The following is a 21,723-nucleotide window of genomic DNA, read 5'->3' on the forward strand; positions in this document are numbered from 1 at the left end:
ATCAAATAAAAAATTTATTAAGAAAACCAGTTCTATGATATAATATAATATAATAATAATTATAATAATATAATATATTAATAAGTGGAAGGCGTGGGAAGCTATAGTGCTTTCCCAACGCCTTTTAGAGTATTACTTAATGAAGCGGCAGTGTTCTTGTCCCATGCTACAGTCTGCAAAACCGATTGTCTTTGCTCACGAGGAGACGGTCTTGTAAACAAAAATACAGCGCTTCAGCCGCTCTTACTATTAAAACCCACCACCACGCTCCGCCGGCACATCCAAATCTTTCACAGCACCAATCAATCACATCCACTCGGTCTGCCTTGCGTTCGTTTAAGCGGCTGATGAGGCAGAGGATCCTCTGCTCTCGCATTTTCACTCTCCCTTTTTATTCTACAAGCTTCATTCCTGTTCGAGCCTCCATATCCACAACTCGCCTTTTCGCTCTCCCTTCCCTTTCTTTTTCTCACCCCAATATAATCATGCCTCAGGTACACACAAATCCCAATTCTATAATAATTGATAGTGTTTTGTTTATACTTGTTGGATGAATTCGGGTTTTTGCAGAGAGGACTACAAAAGTATGAAGTCGAGGCAGGTACCGATAAGGCGGCTTCTTCTTCATCGATGCCAAGTGCGGTGGCTGAAGCGGTCACTAACAGAATTGGTGGGTTGAGTATGATAGCTGAAAACGAAGTACATAAAACTATTTCGAAGCCTAAGTCTTATCAAACAATTGCCAATGCTGATGTTGAAAATGTGTCTGAAACAACTCCAAAAAGCTGTGCAAGTTTGAGCAAAATATTCAAGGGTAATTTGTTGGAGAATTTTACAGTGGACGATTCGACCTATTCACTTGCTCAAATAAGAGCCACTTTCTATCCTAAATTTGAAAATGAAAAGTCTGATCAAGAGGTACTCACTGATTTCTCTTTTTTGATTCTTTTTTTTTCATTTTTTTATGATTTAGATAATTTGTTGCTCGCTCGTCGCAGCTTTAACCAATTTGTTTCTTCCACTTCGATATGCGCAGATTAGGGCCAGAATGATAGAGTTGGTGTCTAAAGGGTTGGGAACCTTGGAGGTAAAGGGTCTGTAAAACCTTTGTATTAAAAAGCTGTTGACTTTACATGCTATTTTCTGCCTCTTTTGTCTGTTTTAGCAAAACCCACACTTTATGGAATTGACAACTTTCGGCACTTTGGATTGGTCATGAAGTGAAAATCCTTCAAACTACAGTTAGATTTTTCCAGTCTTTCGGAGATATTATCTTAATCCAGAATTTTGGCTTATTGTTCTTTGGGTGTTTTCTTCTAGTTTAGTGATATGCTTGACTGCTTGGCTTTGTTAGTAATGGCCTTTTCCACAGGTAACTCTTAAACATTCTGGGTCACTTTTTATGTATGCGGGTCATGAAGGTGGAGCGTATGCCAAAAATAGCTTTGGGAATGTGTATGTGCAAAATATCCTTCACCCTCTTCTCCATTCTCCCCATGTCTAGCGGTTCTAGTGTACTGTTTTATCAATTTTATACTGGTGCTGTTATTACTTGATTGCTCATCTTATTATCTGCTTTTGCTTAATTGGTGGGCTGGTGTGTTTCATGCACTGACTTCACCACATTTTTCATACTCAATCATCAATGGTTACTTTTACTAATTGCATAAGATGTAGCTTGCTGAACATAGTTTTCTAATGTAGATACACTGCTGTTGGTGTCTTTGTTCTTGGACGGATGTTTCAAGAGGCATGGGGAACCTCAGCTGGAAAGAAACAAGTGGAGTTTAATGAGTTTCTTGAGGTAATATTGGAATAAGATTTAGAATGAGCTAAAAATGGAAAAGAAAATAGATTCTTCACGCCCCCTTTTGACCTGTTAAAAAAAAAAACATTTTTATGGTCAATCCTACGTTGTTTGATGATAATTACCCAGTTTCTGTTTCTCTCTCTTCTTCTCAGCATTTTATGTTCCCTTTTGTCTGTGGCATTTATGTTTATGAATAATGCTTATATCAACAATTTTAAGGCTCCATTTCTTTCCAGCTTTCCTTACCTAATTACAATGCTGGTTTGCTTGCTGATTTCTGATTCCTCATCTGGTTCAAAGTTTTTCCTAGTGCATCATATTTCTACTATTTGAGCATAATTCCTATTATCTTATCATTATATTGTGGCTCACCATCAAAACAGTGACATTAAGGTGTACCTGTCAGAACTAACAGTATCATTTCCTCCATTCAGATAAACCGCATGTGCATATCAATGGAACTAGTTACTGCTGTTCTAGGAGACCATGGGCAACGCCCTCGAGAAGATTATGGTAGTGTGCTTCTTCTGAATATTTTGACTTAGAATTTCCAAGAAGTACTTCACATGATCTTTAAGACACCTACTTCCCATCATTATTCTTTTATAGAATTCATTGCAAGTTTGAACTTTTATTAGGAAGTTATTATTTGATTGATCTGGTTTGGAGTGAGAGCATAAGTTTTATGGTGTTGATTGGATGGTCAAAATTTGGAATTCATGGTTTTATTATGCCTCAGATTTTGGCTAGGAACTTCAAAAGAAGATGAATAGTGGGTGCAAATAATTGCGACTTTGTCATTATTATGGAATTGGCAGTGTGATTTTTACTTTAAAATTGAATTGACAAGTCAGATTATTGTGAGGACACATGTTTTCCCTTCTCCAGTATGTTGGCTACATTTAACTAACTCCTTTGGGTTTGTGGAATTTCCTTACTAATGCTTATGTCCTGTGTTCTTGCTGCAGTGGTGGTGACTGCAGTCACAGAACTGGGCAATGGAAAGCCAAAGTTCTACTCAACTCCTGAAGTGATTGCCTTTTGTCGGAAATGGCGCCTTCCAACAAATCATGTTTGGTTGTTCTCTACAAGGTAATGGTCTGGAATCTGTATTGTTTTAGTCTGTTGTAATAATTGGTTTAATTTAGTGATTTATCTCTCAAATAATGGTTGTTATAGCTTTGATAGAAGATAGTCTCTGGAATTCTGAGACGTGTCTGTCTTACAATTTCAAAGTGATGGAACAATTGAGGAAGGGTCAGAATTAAGAAATTTCATCTGATTAATCTGGGTCGAAGGAAGAGAATCAGATTTTGGAATAGAGTTCAAAGAGGATTTACTTGAGATATCATAAAGGGAGAATTATAGATGAAACTCTTATCGATCAAAAGAGTAGAAAGATTAGAAAGAAACTAACACTGAGCAAGGATGGGGCACTAGGACTCTAGCAATGCAAAATACAATTCATTTGACCAATATAATGTCCATAAAAAAAGAAAATTACAAAACTTTCTTTTGTATGACTGGTTGATTTTGGTCAAGAAACTTCACACGTCCCTCCACTTTTGAGGTCCCTGCAATGTTGCTAAGGAAGAGCTGTTAACCCAGCATGGGTTTTCTTAACTGAGAATTTCCTTCACGGGGAAGCTTTTCATCTTGTGTATGGGAAATTTTCACAAAAGCCTCAAAATCGAGCTCTTAATTGAGGACTGAAATAAATCCTAAAGCACTGCATTCTAAGTGGTAAACTTAAATTTTCCTTGCTGGAAGAAATTTTGACAGTTGATGGCTGAAGATTTTAGAAATATGGCTAGACATTGTGTAAAATGCTGAAACATACAACCACATGGCTGCATCAGACCTTTTTCTTCTATGTAGCTGCCTGGCTGGTTTCTGCAATGGAAGACTTGGAACAAAGAGGAAACTTTTTGTCTGCCCTTTTATGATCGCTAAATCAGGCATTCATTTTATTTTCTGGTTATGCCACAATAGTTTCATTATCTTCTGTTTCTATTTTCTTTGTTCCTTTCTTTTTCTTTCAAGTTATGTTTAAGATTAAGGAAATTACAATAAAGAGAAGTTTAAGATGAACGAAAATACAATAAAGAGATTTCCTGGAAAAGGGAATTGTAGGCTGGAAGGATTTCCAAGTTTTCCAATTACTTTTAATCTTATCTTCTAGGCTAACTTTTTTTTCTTTCTTTCTTCTCAAAGAGGGAATTAGGTTTCTTCAGTGTAGAAATGCTATAATCTTGTCTTGAGTACCAGAATTACACTTCTTTTCTTTTATTGCACATGGTAAAAAGAAAGCAAAAAATAATCTCTTTGTACTTTTTTGGTTCTTATTTTCTCCAGAAATGAATTTTAAAATCAGATCTTGTAATCTAGCAATCTACGTTTCAATTTTATTTTCTCGGCAGACTTCTTATATTTCATCTTCTCAAAGAAGAATTAAGTTCTCGCCAGTATAGAAATGCCATGACATTTGTTTTGAAGACCAAAAAAATAATTTTCTTCTTTCCTATTTAGGGTGCATCTGACACAAGAAACCAAAACATAGATTTGATTTGTGTTGGTTCCAATTAATCTGGAATAGTTGAAAGGCGCCTCTTACTCTTATGATTCCAATTCCTGGATTTCTGATTATTTTCAATATGAATCCCGGAATCCATTGAAATAATCAAATCAATGAAAAGGAAAAAAAAGAAGAAAGAATAGTTGGGGTATGTATTAATAAAAGAAAATCAAGAAATCGTTTTTTACAATAAAATTAGGTAGGTCGTTAGGATAGTTCCCTATCCATGATGCTGCTAGTTACTGGAATTTTTTTACTAAAATACGAAAATATAGGAGGAATCCGAATCTTTTGGATGTATAGAAAAAATAATTGTATATATAAAAAAAGGAGTAAGATTTTGAATATTTTATTTTACTTATGGACAAAATGACAAAATTCTAATTGGATATTCTGCCTAAAGAGTAGACATAGGTAATGAATAAGAGAATACTAAAGATTCGAGCCATAGAATTTCTCAATTCTGACACAAGGTACTTATTAGATCGAATGTACTTATTCGATCTAAGAGAATTATTTTGCTGTATCCAGACTAATATAAACTCATTTCATGAATAAAATGTGACCAATTAACCAACCAATAAAACTACTTGTTACAAATAACATCTTCTATTTATAATCTTTTTGCAATATTATTTTCTTTCTGGAAGAAAGTTCAAATCATCGTAATTTAGCAATATAACTATTATGGTACACTGGAAGGATAATGGGATTTTTTTATGCACCACTAGTCTTGGTATCATTAAATCCACTAACGTTATAAATGGCTACTGTTGGAACAGTCATTGAAAGAAATTGTTGAGTACTTTATTTTTTAAGCCCCAATTAATGTTAGATAAAAGGTAACTCACTTGAAGAAATTTTTATTACAAGGGACTTTTGAACTTGGCAGTGTGTGATCTTATATGTCATGAAAGCTAATTGATATACATTTTTTAATTTATATATTTACTTTGTTAATCAAGGAAATCAGTGACATCCTTTTTTGCGGCCTATGATGCATTGTGCGAGGAAGGATTGGCAACAACTGTATGTAGGGTTCTTGATGAAGTTGCTGATATATCTGTGCCAGGTGGAGTTTTAAAGTAGAATGTGCTTCAATTATGTTGTGATTTTAGATTATTGAATTATATGTGAACTAATAAAGTCAGGGATTTTTGAAATTTCTCTGTTTTCCACTGTCATGAAATTGTGCATGAGGGATGGTTGTGGGTAACAACATAATTTCTTAACAACAGATGAAAAGGTGAATGGTATACATAAAATCTATGTACTGTTGGGATGGAAGGGTGAGGTGTGCTTGTGCGCAGAATCAATTATTGATAGTTCAAAACAAACATCTATTTTCATGCTTTTAAGTTATGCCATAATCAATGAGAGTTGAAAATGTAATTTAACTAACTTAAGATATTGATAGCAGTAATCAGCTTTTATGGTTATCCAGGTTCTATAGACCATATAAAAGTGCAGGGTGAAATTTTGGAGGGTCTTGTGGCTCGTATTGTTGGTCATGAGAGCTCAAAGCACATGGAGGAGGTATTGACAGAATATCCTCCTCCACCATTTGAGGGAGGTATGATGCGTTGCCTTGTGTACTGTGTTCACATCTCTTTTTATTTTTTTATGGTCATTTGGAGACTTTTAGTCATCTTTTGATTTACTTACTGTTCTACTTTTTGAAGCTGACGAACCCATAATATTTTTCATTTAGATGATACTTGTGTATCCTACTATGGTCCCTACAGTTTTTGATGCTCATTTGGAGACGTGTATAGACATAAAATGCTTGTAATGGACCCATGCCTATCCTCATTTATTGGTTCACCATTTTTTGTGTCTTTGTTGAAAGGTCAATGCAATGCCCTCCCTTCCCCTTCTCTACCCTTGTGATCACTGCACAGACACAATCAATGAAACTCACTTTTTGATATTTCGGAATTACATCTAATTTGGTTTTATACTCCAGCTGACCTTGACCTGGGGCCAAGTCTAAGGGAAATCTGTGCTGCAAATAGGTCAGATGAAAAACAGGTGAGTCAGAGTTATATTCAACCTGAAAAAAAAAAGATTATTATATTTGCTTTAGAAAATTAGATTGTAAGTGTAACTTAATTGAATGCATTGCTGTTTGATTTGTGAAACACTGCTGCAGCAAATAAAAGCCCTCCTTCAGAGTGTTGGCTCTTCATTTTGCCCTAACTTTTCAGACTGGTTTGGGGTTGAATCTGGTGATGGTCATTCAAAAAATGCCGACAGATCTGTTGTCTCAAAATTTTTACAAGCTCGCCCTTCTGATTTTTCTACCACAAAGTTGCAGGTGAGGCCATTCAATATTATTATAAAATGTTGCTTCATAATTAATTTTCATGCTTTCAAAATAATGCAATCCTTCGGGACATTGTTGATGGCTATCATGGTTTGTGAATTTAATTGAACTTTTTTGTGGAGCCAATATAGTGTTAAAAGCTGCATATGGTACTGGTTTCTGAAGTTGTAATTTTAATTCTTGATTGATCTAGGAAATGATTCGTTTGATGAGAGAAAGGCGTTTACCGGCTGCATTTAAATGCTATCATAACTTCCACAAAATCGGTTCTGTATCTGTTGACAATCTTTTCTATAAATTGGTCATTCATGTCCACAGTGACTCTGCTTTTCGGCGATATCAAAAAGAGATGAGGTTTTTGTTTGAACATGCTATCTAAATTCTTATTTTAAGATCACTAGTTTTTCACAAATAATGTTTGCATGCTTCCTAATTAAATGATTTCCGATTTCCATGCTGTAGGTACAAGCCGGGATTATGGCCATTATACCGAGGTAAAACTCTTGAATCTTGTGAACAAGGAAAATTTAACTTTAGGTTGCATTCCAAAATTTCAGTTGTAATACGTATTTTTTATTGTTATGCTTATATGAAGTCTTGTATTTGGAAATGTTTGATGAGTTGCATTTTTGTAAAAATGCTATCTGATAGTGATTTAAGCATTGTTTGGATGTGAAGCAAAGTATTCAAATGTTTCCCAAGACATAGTAGAGAATATAACATAATTGACGGTATAAACTTGGATGTTCCAAACAGTATAAAGGCCGAGAAATACATGAGTTAATCAAGATGCAGTTTTATATTTATAAGCCCCATTGCCGATTTGTTATGCTCAATAACTGAAATGAATCAATGAAAGGGGACAAATGTCTGGTTGATACTTATAAAAATCTCTATATTATATGAAATGTTATAACTCTCTCTCTCTCTCTCTCTCTCTATTTCTCATGTGGATTTGTTGGGTTTTTAGAGGATTGGGGGAAGATGGGAAGTGGGAGCTTATGAGTTATGCACAGTACTTCTAACACCTTTTTATTGATGTAGGGTTTTTTGTTGACATTAACTTATTCAAGGCTAATAAGGAGAGAGCTGCTGAAATTGCAAAAAACAACAACATAGATGGAAATGCTAATGATAGAGCAAAAGATGGTTTAGCTGATGATGATGCAAATTTGATGATCAAACTGAAATTTCTTACATACAAGGTATGTGCTCTTCAACATATTTTTATTTGATTTAAATTGTATCAGAAAGTATAAAAGTTTTGTTCATGTTTGGAGGTTGGAAACTTGCAAGGCAATGATGCTTTTAATTATATATTTTTGTTAAGTGCTGCATTTGTTTGTTTAATTTTTTAAAACAGATAGATTATCACAAGGATTTCTTCAAACATTTTTTTTTTAATTTTATAAAACTTACAGTATAGCTCAATTATTCCTCTACAAAAATCGTAGAATTTATCAATTCAATTTTAGTAATTTCCCCCCTTTCTCCTCGATGCGCTTTTCCTTTCTGGTTATTTTCTTTGTATTTTATGAAGTTGCTTTTCTTTTTTAAATTGGCTTAATACTAATATGGTGCCTTTACTTTTCATGAACAATTTTGTACCTTTCATCTCTACTTTAAATTTATTCAAGCATAAAAAAATATAAGAAAACATTATTAATGAATGTTTTTCCAAATTAGGAAGCAATGCCCCCATTTAAATCTGCATTGAAAATAAGAAAAGAGAGATTAGGAAAGAAGAACCAAACAGGCTCAGCGTGTCCTTAAAAAAAGAGATATATGGAAAATCTCTTTTAATATTTCTCCAATTTTTTTTTTCCTGTACAACTTGAAGAATCAAACTTTTTTAAGCTATACTGAAAAAAAATTATGTTCTTGATAATTAAATTTTCCACAAGTAAATGTAAATCTGCTATATTTGTGGACATGTGGATTCATGTTGAATTTGTAAGCTTATTTAAGCAATATGTTACTGACTGGAGGAGAATTCAATAATAATTTACAGTTCTATTGGCTTAATGTGATCTCAATTGTGATGTACATCTGAATCTTGTTTTCTTTCTTTCTTTTAATGCAGTTGAGAACCTTTTTGATCCGCAATGGCTTGTCAACTCTTTTCAAGGATGGCCCATCTGCCTACAAGGCATACTATCTAAGGTTAGTTTTGTTCTTATTAGCTGTAATTTGTGCTGGAAACTTTGCAAGTGCATATGCTCCCATATGTAATTTGCATTAAAAATATAGTTAATTGCTGTCAAAATCTTTTGGATTCAATTGAATTCTTAAAGATCTGGGCCCATTTGTCTTCATGGTTTGAGTGTGCTGCATCAGAAATTCCTATGGTGTGGGAAACTAATATTTCTCTCAGAATATCTACCAATGAGAATCTTTACTCTCTTCATTCCTCAGTCATACTTCTCTAGTTATAATCATTGTTAGCTATTGACTGCTATGCATGATTGTAATAGCTTCTTTATTATCATACAGCTATGTTCAGCGCAACTGTTTTATGCAATTCTGAATGTTATGACTTACTAAACATCATAATACGGATTTGGTGTGTGATCATGCAGAATTGTGCAAAAGGATGCATATAGCCGACCCCAACTAGTTTGGGATTGAGGCTTGGTTGTTTTTGTTGCTGCTTCTGTTTGTACTGCCATAAATTTAAATTTTAAAGTTTCATCCCCAGATTGTTCACCAAAAATCTATTCTATATATTTTACAGGCAGATGAAAATCTGGGGAACTTCAGCAGGAAAACAGCAAGAACTTAGCAAGATGCTTGATGAATGGTACTGTGAGAAGTACCCTGTAATGCCTGATGCAGCTTATTCTTTTCATACCTGGTATACATGATTGGTGAATAGAATCTCTCCCTCAATGTTCAGGGCTGTATACATACGAAGAAAATGTGGAAAGAAGCAGTTGTCATCTTCAATATACCTGACTGAGGCTGAATCTTTCCTTGAACAATACGCAAGTCGAAGTCCAGAGAACCGAGTTTTGATAGGATCTGCTGGAAGCTTTGTTAGGGCCGAAGATTTCATGGCCATCATAGAAGGAGGTAGGGATGAAGAGGGTGATCTTGAGATGGATAAGGAGGTGGTGTCCCCAAGTCCTATTTCCTCAATCAAGGAAACTGTTCAAAAGGATAAGGGTTTGATTGTCTTCTTTCCAGGTAAACATACCTCCCTATTAGATGTTTAGCATGCAGTACAATTTTTTTGTGGTAACTTATGGGGACCACTTATTTAGCTAATAGGAGATCAATGGAATTTCCACTGATTTTTCACAACTTTATAGTTTCGAATATCTTGGAGGCAATTAAAAGAAATTTATCATGATATTGTTAGTTGTCTAGTTTTAAGTCTCTCTATATTTTTTCAATGTGGAGCTATCCTTGTGTAGCTCTTTAAGTTACATGTCAGGAGCTAAGCAATTTCACTGAAGTTGGTGTTTTAATTTCCATTTCATGTTAGAAAACTGTATACTTTAGAAAATTCAACTGTGTATTGTATATGTGAAATTTGATAGTAATTAAAATTGTTATGTGTGAGGATTTTGCAATCCTGTTACATTAGAACCTGGTATACATTTCTAGCTGTTGGCATGCTTCATGGCTGTTACACTTACATGTCTCAATCATTTTATCATTTTCTTACAGTTACAGTTTATGTTCCGTGCATCATAGTTGTAAAATCTTACTGTCTTAGGTTGTTAGGATTTATGTGCAATTATTATTATTATCAGTAAATTATTTTCTTAGTACCTGATGTTTTGGCATATGGTTAAATTTTAAATCTGATGCTTCTAGAACCTAAACTTGGCCGCCAAACAGTTTAATTTTTCCAGAACTGTAGTCCTATTTGAATCCCACATAAGAACCCTAGACATTTTTTGAGAATTTGAAACTTGTGTTCTTGAAGAAGGACCTTAGTTTTGAGTTCAAGGATTCTGGAGCAAGTTTATGAAGTGCATGGGCTATTGTTTAATTTTTAAGTCTTAAAAATTCCATGAACTCAACTTTAGCTGCACTTGAATAAAAAATTATGAATACAATTTTTTGTTTTTGAATGCAAGGATTCCGGAGCAAGTTTATGAAGTGCATGGGCTAATGTTTAATTTTTAGGTATTAAAAATTTCATTAACTTGACTTTAGCTGCACTTGAATAAAAAATTATGAATATATCTTTTTGTATTTGAATAAAAAATAGGAATTCCATTAATGTCTAACTATTCAATCACTAGGGTCATATTTGTTTTTTGAATTTTAAGATTTTTATTGAAGAAATTACAAACATAGTAACCTGAATGTAATAAATATGAAGGTATAGGGATCAAATTGTAATTTTTCATGAAATAGGTGTTATCCAGCTGTTGTGCTCTTCTATCACCCAGTCCTCTGTTGACAGCTGGGTACCTCCATCACTGTTGCCTAAGATACCCAGCTTTTAATGTATTAATTGTTAAAATATTGTTCATGTAATAAGGTAAGGAGTGCATGTTTTTCTTGCAAATTATGCTGCATGCTTGTCTAAATTATCATACTTTCTTTAGTGAAATTTCTTTTAAATCCTTATTTTAGAGACTATTGCTAAAATTTGTTAATGACTCATTCGCAACATTGTGTCTGCAATTCAAAACCAATGTCTTTCATTGACAATCTTTTGAATGAAAGTTGATGTTTACCTTCATTGCATGCAATCCCTTTCATTTGTACTCTGTAACTTCTATTGAGGTTGCTCCTTTATTCTCTCATAGTGAGGGTTCACTTTGTTGTATTCTTTTGAATTTCTGTTTCCAGGAATTCCAGGATGCGCTAAGTCTGCACTTTGCAAGGAATTACTAAATGCCCCTGGAGGTCTTGGGGATGATCGCCCGGTTCATAGTTTGATGGGTGACCTTATTAAAGGTATTTGATTTTGAGCAAATTTTCCTTTAGTTGATATTCAGTGGGATTGGGCTGTTTGTTTATGATATTTGCTTTGCTTTTTTATTTGGAAGGATGGCTTATTCTCCATCAAGATTTTGCAATTCCTTTCTCTATTAATACAATTTTTTATCTTAAAACATTGTAATTAATTGCTCTACATTATAATTTTTGTAAACTAACTGGAATTTAGCATCAAGGTGGATCCCCAATCATGGGGAGAGATCATGTGGTAAGATCTTCTTGATTTCCAAACTTCTGTTACAGCTGCTTGGAAATCCTTCTAGCATGAATGCGTTAATGTAAATTTATACCCCCAAAAGCTGATATTATTTGTGATTCTTTTTTTTTTTTTTTAAGTTCAAAAATTTGAGAGGTGGTGAGTTTTAGTTTGGATAACAATATAAGTTAATATTATGGAAGGAAGCATCAATTACGTGTAAGATAAGATATTTTCTAGAACAGGGAAAAAGAAATAAGAGAAGGAAAAAAACAAGACGATCAATACAACAGGGTAAACCCATCTGACAGAAGATACATTAAAGACCTTAATCTAAATGCCCTGAAAGCAGAACCATGCAAATAGGTCAAAAGTCCATCCTGTCCACAATAGTTGCTTTCAGAGAGGCATTCCAAGATACAAGAGTTCCAGTCTGTATTCTTCAAAACTACTGCAAAAGAAGCAAACTTTCATAAATTAAATGACCAATACTTTATTTTACTAAAAGTATTATTTGTTATTATGGAATTATTAAAGGTCAAGATGTCTGAAGGAAAAATTGCTCTTTGAATATTAGTTTTCCAAAATGGATGATTATGGAGGGAAATGAGCTTGAATTTCCTAATAAGAATACAATATCTTAACCTTTAGTTGATTGCTATGGTTGCTTCTTTTTGTTCATGGTTACTAGCATTCTCTTTAATTTCCAATATTTTAATCATCATTCATAAAGGTTTGCTGTTTTACTTGTATACTTATTAATTTATATTTCATTGCTTTCAACAGGAAAGTACTGGCAGAAGATTGCTGATGAGCGGCGGAAAAAACCATACTCTGTAATACTTGCGGACAAAAATGCACCCAATGAAGAGGTTTGGAGACAGGTAATCTGATTTAACTTGATTACAAAAATTCAGTCGAAAAGGATGGAAGCAGTTTCATCCTTTGTTATTTTTTGAGCTGGCAAAGAGGGTGCTATTTTGTTTTGGCATGCTCGATGGTGTTGGAAGAATCTTTGAAGATGTAGTTTCCTGAACATTTCAGTTGGCTGGAGACAAAGATGTTACATGGAGTTTTTCTTTTGAGATTGTGGCTTTGCCTCTTTAAAAGTAGCTTCTGGCAGGATTGCACCATGTTTGGAGATGGAATCTTCTGTAGAAATTCTTTGAATTAATCATTAGCACCAAGGGTAATGTGGAATAGAATAAGAAGGTGATTTGCGACTTTACTGAAGGTGGCAAGGTCCAGTGTTAAATTTTGTTACAAGCTTTGTTGATATTTGAAGGTGTTTATGGAGGGCCCAACTTTCCTTGGAATTCTATATGGAGGACTAAAGCTCCATTTAGATAATCTACAACTTAGGGAGAACTCTTGAGTCTAGATAATATTCAAAGTACTAACATATATTTGAATAAGTATTTTATGCACCAAGTTCATTTGTTAATCATTTGCTTTTACTCAGCGAAGTACATAAGCTTGTATAATCTGTGGTATATGGGACTACTGAGTTCTCATTGGGTATCGCAGAGTCAGTTGATTAGAGTAGTGCTTGGAGTGGTTGTGCTTTTTGTACAGGAAAAAAGACACACCAAGCTGTGCATTTTTAGCAAAACAATACCTTGAGTTGTGTTGGATGGGCAAAAGAAGAACAGCTGAGGAAGAGTTTGCTCAACTCTGTTACAGAGTGCTTAGACTTCATAGATAATTTACATTGCTTTTAGTTCAGATAATGTTTAGTTAGTGATCTTACTGCCTGTCTCTTTTCCTCCATAGATGGGCAGTATCTTGTTGGTTCCTATATTAGTATATGTTTGCGCCTCCGAGAGAGAGTTGCTGAACCAATGACTGGATTCTTTGTTAATTGAATTTCAAATGACATGCATGTCTTATGATAGGCTTTTCTATTGTTCAGATCGAAGGCATGTGCCGGAGCACCCAAGCCTCTGCTGTTCCAGTCATACCTGATTCAGAAGGTTACCGTCCCCTCTTGTACCAATTATCTTAATTTTTGCATTCCATCTGTAGTGAATAGTAATATTTCAAAGCATTTCTCTGTCATTATTCACTGGTAAAAATTTAGCTGGATGCTTATTTGTAATTGTATTCTTAGTGGGCTGCTATTGTTTCTCATGATGGTTTGGTGAATTTCATTTTTAAGACTACAAAGCTGTGAAATCAGAATGCGCGTTGAATTCTTGGTTAAAACCCCACATTTAGAAAGCTCTCCACTGATATGGTTATATGCATGTTCTTCCTTTTAGATAGATTCTAGTTTTTAGAATGTGAAATGCCTTCATGTCTAGGATAAATCATTGCAACTGATTGAATGCTCTGGTATGGCTCGCAGCAGCATTTAATATAGGAACCAACAAGATACTGAGCATATTGTTGTTTTATTGAGTGGAGCATATTGTGCTCTAGCCTACTATGAAATAAAAAAAAACTAGTCTTGTTTTTTCATTCTTCATAGCTTTTACCTTGCTCTGTGTATCAGCTACAATACTTCAGTGCCAAACATGTTTTCAATAAACTAGGACATTCAAGTGCTTCAATACTCCTAATCTTCTTCGAGTATTACTTTCAAACGGTCGATTCAGCTTGATCAGGAATGAAAGTATATCAGTCAGGGACTTTAATGTAATTTTCATGTTTATAAGCTTATAATTTATATAAGCTGGAAGGCACCAACTTAGATTACTCAGTTATCACATCCTCTCAAATCTCTCCTCACTTTACATATAAACCTAAGCAATCAGATTAAAGTTGTAATCTTTGCTTTTGATGTTTCATTGTGGTTTATTTTTCATATTGTTTGTATTTAACTATTAATTTCTTATTGTCAGTGATTAATGTTTTTTCCTCACTGTTTACTTTTCAGGGACGGATTCAAATCCATTTTCTCTTGATGCATTAGCTGTTTTCATGTTCCGTGTACTTCAACGTGTTAATCATCCGGTACATGCCATTTTTACTCCTTTGGTTGGTAAATTTACCAGACCCAAATGTAAAATAGTCTCTCATCTTTTTAACACATTCCTCTTTGCTTTGGACTTTTTAAGGGGAATTTGGACAAATCATCTCCAAATGCTGGTTTTGTGCTGCTTATGTTTTATCACCTTTATGATGGCAAGGTATTATTTTATGTTGGCCTGGTCTGGCCTCCAGGTGTTCCAGCATTTGAATCATCTTTTTTTTTATATCATCTTCTCCTTTCACTTTTTCAGAACCGCATAGAGTTTGAGAGTGAACTAATAGAACGTTTTGGCTCTCTTGTCAAGATGCCATTGCTGAGATCAGATAGGTAAGAATAATTTGAATGTGAGATATTTGGATTCTCCTATATTGTTAATTATCGCATCTTTCAAATTCTGTTTCTTTCTTTTCTTTTCTGTATCTCACTTTTAATTTTAAGGTCACTGCTCTATTCTCAAGTATTTTCTTTTTAGAAGTGAGGTTCTCCCAGTTTGTTCATAACTCAATGTCTTGTGCCCTTAGGCATGCACCATCTTCGAATAATGAATGTCCGGTGGTTTCATTCTTCTAAGTTATCATCCTCATGATAAGAATCAGACATATGATTCTCGCATAATTTTCACGTTAAAAATAATCTGTTCTTGTAAAAATTGCATTATTTTTATAAAGAACCAGCAACTTCTGCTCAAATCATGTGCTTTAATTCATTTGTCTTTCATGTGGTAAGTGATCGTCGTTTTCAAGGTTTGCCCAAGAAGTTAAAAATCCATTACAATTTACATCTCAGTGGGAGGGAAAAACACTGTTCACATTGAGAGAGATTAATGTTCAGTGAAATAGTTTAATGATGGTTTTGCTCCACACAAAAAATCGTTGATTGGCTATTGTGGACAGTGTTGTCCTTTCACTAGGTTCATTAATCATTATTGGATTGGAAGACTACTTGGTCTTTTCACAATTCTAAAGTATAGTAAAATGATAAAATATTATTGAAAGAAAAATTTTTAAAACTAGAAAAAGAGGCTTTTTTGTATTTTCAACCTGTTTGAGGGGTAATTTATAATCAAGTTGAATGAGGGGTAATTTAATATTTTAATAAATATAAAATATAATTAAAAAACCAAAAGTGGATGGCGTGTATAACCTATGTGCCAGCATGTGGGAGGCCCCCGTGGTTTTATGGTGGCGCATGCGGTGTTAATTAGTAGCAAAAACTTCTTTTTGTTTTGTCATTGAAATTGTCGTAGAGTTTTATTCCTATTGGGATAGTGCGTGAAAGTAGTGGTGGAACGGTTTATCGTTGGAGGTGCTTTTCTTTTTCCCTTTTCTCCCCTCGAAATTTGTGCCGGACATTCAAAATTTGTATTCAATTTTATCATTTAATCCTAATTTGTGATATATATTTTTTTTTCCTTCAAAATAGTTCTTATTCTTTTGATTATTTTTTAGGTCTTTATTAAATTGATTTTTCTTTTCAATTTCACTGTCCAATAAAACATTTATACTAGTCTTTCAATTTATTTATTTTTTATTTCAATTTGATCCCTATCCTTTTAATTGCTTTTTTTTGGGTTCTTTGTATTATTGATTTTTTTTTTCAATTTCATCCTTTAATATTTGATTAGTTAAGAATTTAACTTCATGATTTTTCCAGATAGGTCACTTCCAGTTTAATAACCCGTCTCATGGATTTAAAGAGTTAATTAGGGTTGATATCCCTGTTTTTTTTTTTTTTTACCAGTTTTCATTTTGATTTCACTATTCAGCATTGATTTTATGAAAAGAACGAGCTTTGATTATTTTTTTAATTTATCTATTTGGTGTCATTGTCTATTATTTTATTATATAATTAAAATAAAATCAACTTATTTGACCCAATCGGTCTATGAATTGAGTCACAATTTTTTCTTCCTTGTTTCAAAAGCGTTTGTGACTCCTAAACTTCATGTTTTAAGCAAACAATATTATTGAGCCTTGTGGCATAAAGTAGGTCCATATAAAAGAACTTGCTTTACATTTAGATGAGCAATAACTTAGGTGCATTGCACCCAATTAAAGTAGGTGCTTTGCACCCAATTTAAAATTTTATCCTCAATCTTTTTACTCGTCAATTGAGTTGTTTTTAGACTAATCAAGTCAATTGGGTAACGTCAAGAACACTCCTACACAATTTAATTTTAAACTTGAGTTAGGTGATGGGGTTTTTTCTGTCAATTTTTTTTTTTTGGATTTTTTTACTAGTCGGGATATTTTTGGATCGGCCAAATTAACTAGGTCACATTAGAAAAACTCCAACATGATTTAATTTTAAACTTGGGTTAGGCAATGAATCGGGTCACGAGCTTGCAAGGTTGACTTGTTGGGCTGAATTTAATAATAATACCAAATAGTTCTCAATGTCTTAAACATTTTTTGTTGTTTTCAAAATAAATTTTAATCCCACCTACAATATAACATGGATCTGTAAACAACTATCATGCTAGCATTGTGGACAGTGCCTGGACAGTCAGTATGTGCTGACCGAATTATATTTGACCCAATCTTGACAAGCCTTGAAAAACAACACCAGAAAACAAACTGCCCTTTGAGTACCTCTCTCAATATTTAACATTAAATTGTGAATGAGAAGAAAACTAATTACACAAACTTAAATAAATTAGAAAGCTAAATATCCATATGCATGAAGACTGCAGTAGTTTCATGTCCATGTAGCATGTTGACATTTGAAACTAATGGAACCGTGGAAATAGCAAAATGGTGAAATACAATTTTGCACTGGAATGCAATGTCTCAATCAGAGGTCTTAAGATGGATTGGAGTTGGCATAGGATTTTCACAAGTAGCCCAGCTTCGTGACATCTCCAAGAGTGGGTTTTCAGTACATTAATGATTTCATATTTTTTCATAAGACAATTACAGATGCAGGCTCTTTTTATTGCTTTCCCCATTTTTGTGTTCCCCTGTGTTTGCGTTTGCGATTGTTTTACAGTTATTTTAGTTTCATTTACTTCCTGTACTTTGAATGTTGAATCTTTTGTTTGGTTTTTTGCCTTTTCATTTGCAGGAGTCCTCTGCCAGATCCAGTGAGATTGATTCTAGAAGAGGGCATAAATTTATACAGACTGCATACTAATGCACATGGAAGGTGTGCATCTATAAGTTGTATAATGCCCAGATAATTTGCTTCATGTTATGCATAGTGGGATCTATTTGAGGCATGGCATGCATTTCTATTACTCATTGCTCCTCTCAGATGCGTGCATAATGGAATTTCTAACTGAAACCTATAATAAGAAAAACTGAGCATTAAGAGACAGAACTAGTCTTTTTGCCAAGTTGCTTGGAATAGAATAATGAATTACAAACAAAGTATAAATTCATTTGATTTTTACATGTTTACTACTTAAACACCAATAAATCGTTTCTGCAAATTAGTTTCTTCTAGTTGTTAGCACCCCACCCTCATTCCCCAACACCACTTTTTCAGAATCTTATCTGGTGTTGTCTCATCTATTCTAGCAACTCCTCTTGCACCAATTTAGACAATCATTGCATTGAACTCTTACTTGTTGATTACAATGAGTTATCACTATTTTATCCGGAAGACTTAGTGATGACCAATACTCCATTATCAGTGAACAGAATTAGTAAATTACGTAAGAGTAAAAACTGTCTTTCATTCTCTGTTGAAGAGTTCCTATTTTTGCCTGATGCTGTAGTTATCACAACATTCACGGCACTACTGTCAATTATTACCAAAGGGCTTCTAGCATCATTATTAGTTGATGTCATTATAATAATGACAGGTGACCTCAATTAGACTCTACTTTTTAGTGTATCTAACTGCAATAGAAAGTACATAATAAGCCTCTATTAAAAAATATTTTCAACAGTTATCTCTTTTTGAGTGAGGATAGTTACATTTTTGTTGTTTGTTCTGTGCTTAGATTGGAATCCACCAAGGGTTCATATGGAAAGGAGTGGGTTAAGTGGGAGAAACAATTGCGTGAGGTTTTAATTGGTAGTGCTGAGCACCTGAATTCCATTCAGGTTTGCATCTTCTATTTCATCTGTGCTTGTTATCTTTGTTGGGTCGCCAAATATTATTGACTGGAAATCACCATCCGCCTCACCTTTCTAGGACAGAACTCAAGCTCCAATGAAATACCTAGGGCACTAATTAATTTCTTTATAATTTATATCCATCCAGGTTCCATTCGAGTCTGCAGTAAAGCAAGTGTCAGAACAGCTACAGAATATCATCAAGGGAGAGTATACTCCACCGAGCACAGAGATGAGGAAACTTGGCACAATTGTTTTGGCTGCTGTCAGTTTGCCTGCTACAGAAATCTCCGGTCTCCTAGATAAGGCAAGCATAAAGTTGTGTTATTATTTTCTTCCGAGTCTCTCTGTTAAGGGCACTAGGTTTGTGGTTTAAATGACATTTTTAATTCCTAATATTAGACAACGCTCACTCTTATGCATAATTAGATCTTGAACTCTAGTTTCATGAAAAATGTTTTCATCATTCCATCCTTGTTCTTCAGCTTAAATATTAAGGGCACTGGATTTGTGGTTTAAATGACATTTTTAGTTCCTACAATTAGACAATGTGCACTCGTGATACCTGTTAGGAATGCATAATTAGATCTTGAACTCTAGTTTCATGACAAATTTTTTCATCATTCCATCCTTTTCTTCAGCTTAAATATTCATCAATAATTGTGCAGGAGTGTAACTTTAGTTTTTTTTTAATCATCCGAAGCTAGTTTACAAAATGGGTGCTATGCGTTTCATAAAACTGTGGTGATGTGTGTCGGCTATTTACCATGTAAACCTAAAACACCCTTTGTAGGGCTAAATGAAAAACCAAAAAAAATATACCAGAAGAATTTTTCTCTGCCCAATCGCAGTTATAAAAATCACACTGCTAAAACCTGTTACGCCTCTCCCCTCCAGTGATCTCTGAAAAAACATAAAGGAAACCAGAGTTTTATTTAGTTCCATGATGCAGAAAGGAATATATATATATATAAAATTTGCAATGAAGTTGGAAAAATTGGACAGAACTAGAAAAAGGATGTTAAAGTGAAAATTCACTAGTTCTACCGGAGGGAGTTAGTTTAATGTGTGAGCATTGACATTCAGGGACTGGTATCTGTTAAGGTTCAGACTTTGTAATTAGAATTTTAGATGCCTGTACGAGAGGCTGGAGGGAGTAGTTTTTAAATGAATCAAGCCTGTGAGAATCTCATTGTCCAAGTATATGCTGAATCAAGTTTAAAAATAAAGTAAGGCTTGATATGCTGCGTAGTGAGACAAATCAGATGGGTTCTCAACTTCAGTCCATATTTCTGTCGGTAGGTAATATGTAATAAACATGACAAAAGCTAAATTTGGAAGCGCATATAACTTCTCCTTATTTCCCTTGTGTTTCTTCTCTTTCCCCTAATTCATCCATGAAGGCTTTCCTTAATGGGGGGGGGGGGACCCTGCCATTGTACAAGTCATATTAGACTATTTTGTATCTGGAAATTGGCATTCTCTTTCGTTCTTTTATGGCTGTAGAAGCTATAGTTTCTGGTCTAACATTGACTTGTGTCTATTGAAATAGTTGGTTGAGAATAACCCTGAGGTCAAAAGCTTTCTCAAGGACAAGGACATGGAACACAGCTTGAAGAAGGCTCATCTCACTCTAGCTCACAAGCGAAGTCATGGTGTTATGGCTGTAGCTAGTTATGGCCATTTACTCCATCAGAAGGTCCCTGTGGAATTGACTGCCCTTCTTTTCACTGATGAAATGGCTGCTCTAGAAGCGGAAGTTGGTTCTGTTGATGGTGAAAAAGTTACACCTAAAAATGAGTGGCCGCATGTTACCATATGGACTGGAGAGAAAATTGCAGCCAAGGAGGCCAACAGATTGCCTCAATTGCTTCTGGAGGGGAAAGCAATTCGTATTGAAATCAATCCACCCATCATCATATCTGGTAAACTAGAATTTTATTGAGTTCTTTGATCATTCTTCCTGAAGTCTACTGGTCGTGGAAAGGTTTTGATTGCATCTCTGTAAAAAATGAGTGCAAAAATTCTCACAAAATTTTGTAGGAAACAAGGGTTAGGCAAAGATGGTTACTAAGATGACTGCGAGAATTAGGTGGAAATTGAATTTCTCTGAATAATTGAATACGCTGTCAAAGCAGAATAACAGTGTAATATAATTTTTTTATTTATGTGTCGTGCCATTTCTCGACTTCTTTATGCTTGCTAAGCCATTCTCCGGATCATGATGATTAGTTTTGTTATTATGTTCGCAATTTCCTGGTTCAGTCTCAACAAACAACTAGTCGGGTATTTCCGGGAGCAACATGATGTATACTGCGGCTAGTCCATTAACTTAGCCAAGGTGATGTATATAGACTGACAGTTCATTTTATTGCAGCTCATTTTTGCCTCTAGTGAATCCGACTCTTGAGGCAGAGTCGGTCATGCTAGGAGCGAACTCTCAACATTCTGAGAAGCCTTGAATACGACAACTTGCACCAATGCTTTGTCACCAAAAATTAACTAACTGTAAACTTGAAAGAGGGGTACTCACAAAGCACCAAGAAACTGTAAGTGCATGTAAGCGTGATAATGCTGTCTTGCAAAATCTATGTTTATATGTTTTAATAATTTTATCTATTTTTTCTAGTTACGATGGCTGGTATTTGATATTTAGTAAGTTATGGTGATTCAAAATAAATTTGACTATGATGTTTTAGTATTTTTTTTTAGAGAAAAAATAATGATATTTTTAGAGATTGAAAATAAATATGCAGTAAAAAATGAGATTGTAAACCTATTTTTATTGAATAATTTATAGGGTTTTTATAATTTATGAG

The 21,723-nt window shown here is 34.2% G+C and overlaps 1 protein-coding gene across 1 annotated transcript; it reads left to right on the forward strand.

Moving 5' to 3' along the window:
* Positions 1-113: 113 nt before the first annotated feature.
* Positions 114-21,139, forward strand: RNL (RNAligase). Its single transcript, XM_011050134.1, has 27 exons — positions 114-494; positions 571-918; positions 1,037-1,087; positions 1,373-1,455; positions 1,705-1,804; positions 2,245-2,323; positions 2,779-2,902; positions 5,351-5,457; positions 5,830-5,958; positions 6,352-6,416; positions 6,538-6,702; positions 6,905-7,065; positions 7,174-7,205; positions 7,756-7,916; positions 8,795-8,874; positions 9,446-9,511; positions 9,608-9,897; positions 11,524-11,631; positions 12,656-12,753; positions 13,782-13,842; positions 14,748-14,824; positions 14,929-15,000; positions 15,094-15,170; positions 17,907-17,987; positions 18,790-18,892; positions 19,053-19,211; positions 20,457-21,139. The coding sequence occupies exons 1-27, from the start codon at positions 348-350 to the stop codon at positions 20,847-20,849; spliced, it is 3,417 nt and encodes a 1,138-aa protein (XP_011048436.1). The 5' UTR covers positions 114-347; the 3' UTR covers positions 20,850-21,139.
* The last annotated feature ends 584 nt before the right edge of the window (positions 21,140-21,723 follow it).

The sequence above is a fragment of the Populus euphratica genome, unplaced genomic scaffold (assembly GCF_000495115.2).
Source record: "Populus euphratica unplaced genomic scaffold, PopEup_1.0 scaffold448.1, whole genome shotgun sequence".
NCBI classification, from domain to species: domain Eukaryota; kingdom Viridiplantae; phylum Streptophyta; class Magnoliopsida; order Malpighiales; family Salicaceae; genus Populus; species Populus euphratica.

Bases quoted from the DNA above. Each gene is read 5' to 3' on its own strand.
- RNL (XM_011050134.1), top strand. From the start codon at position 348: ATGAGGCAGAGGATCCTCTGCTCTCGCATTTTCACTCTCCCTTTTTAT. The intron at 1,456-1,704 runs GTATGTGCAAAA...TTTCTAATGTAG, and splicing joins AAAAATAGCTTTGGGAATGT to ATACACTGCTGTTGGTGTCT. The intron at 1,805-2,244 runs GTAATATTGGAA...TCCTCCATTCAG, and splicing joins AGTTTAATGAGTTTCTTGAG to ATAAACCGCATGTGCATATC.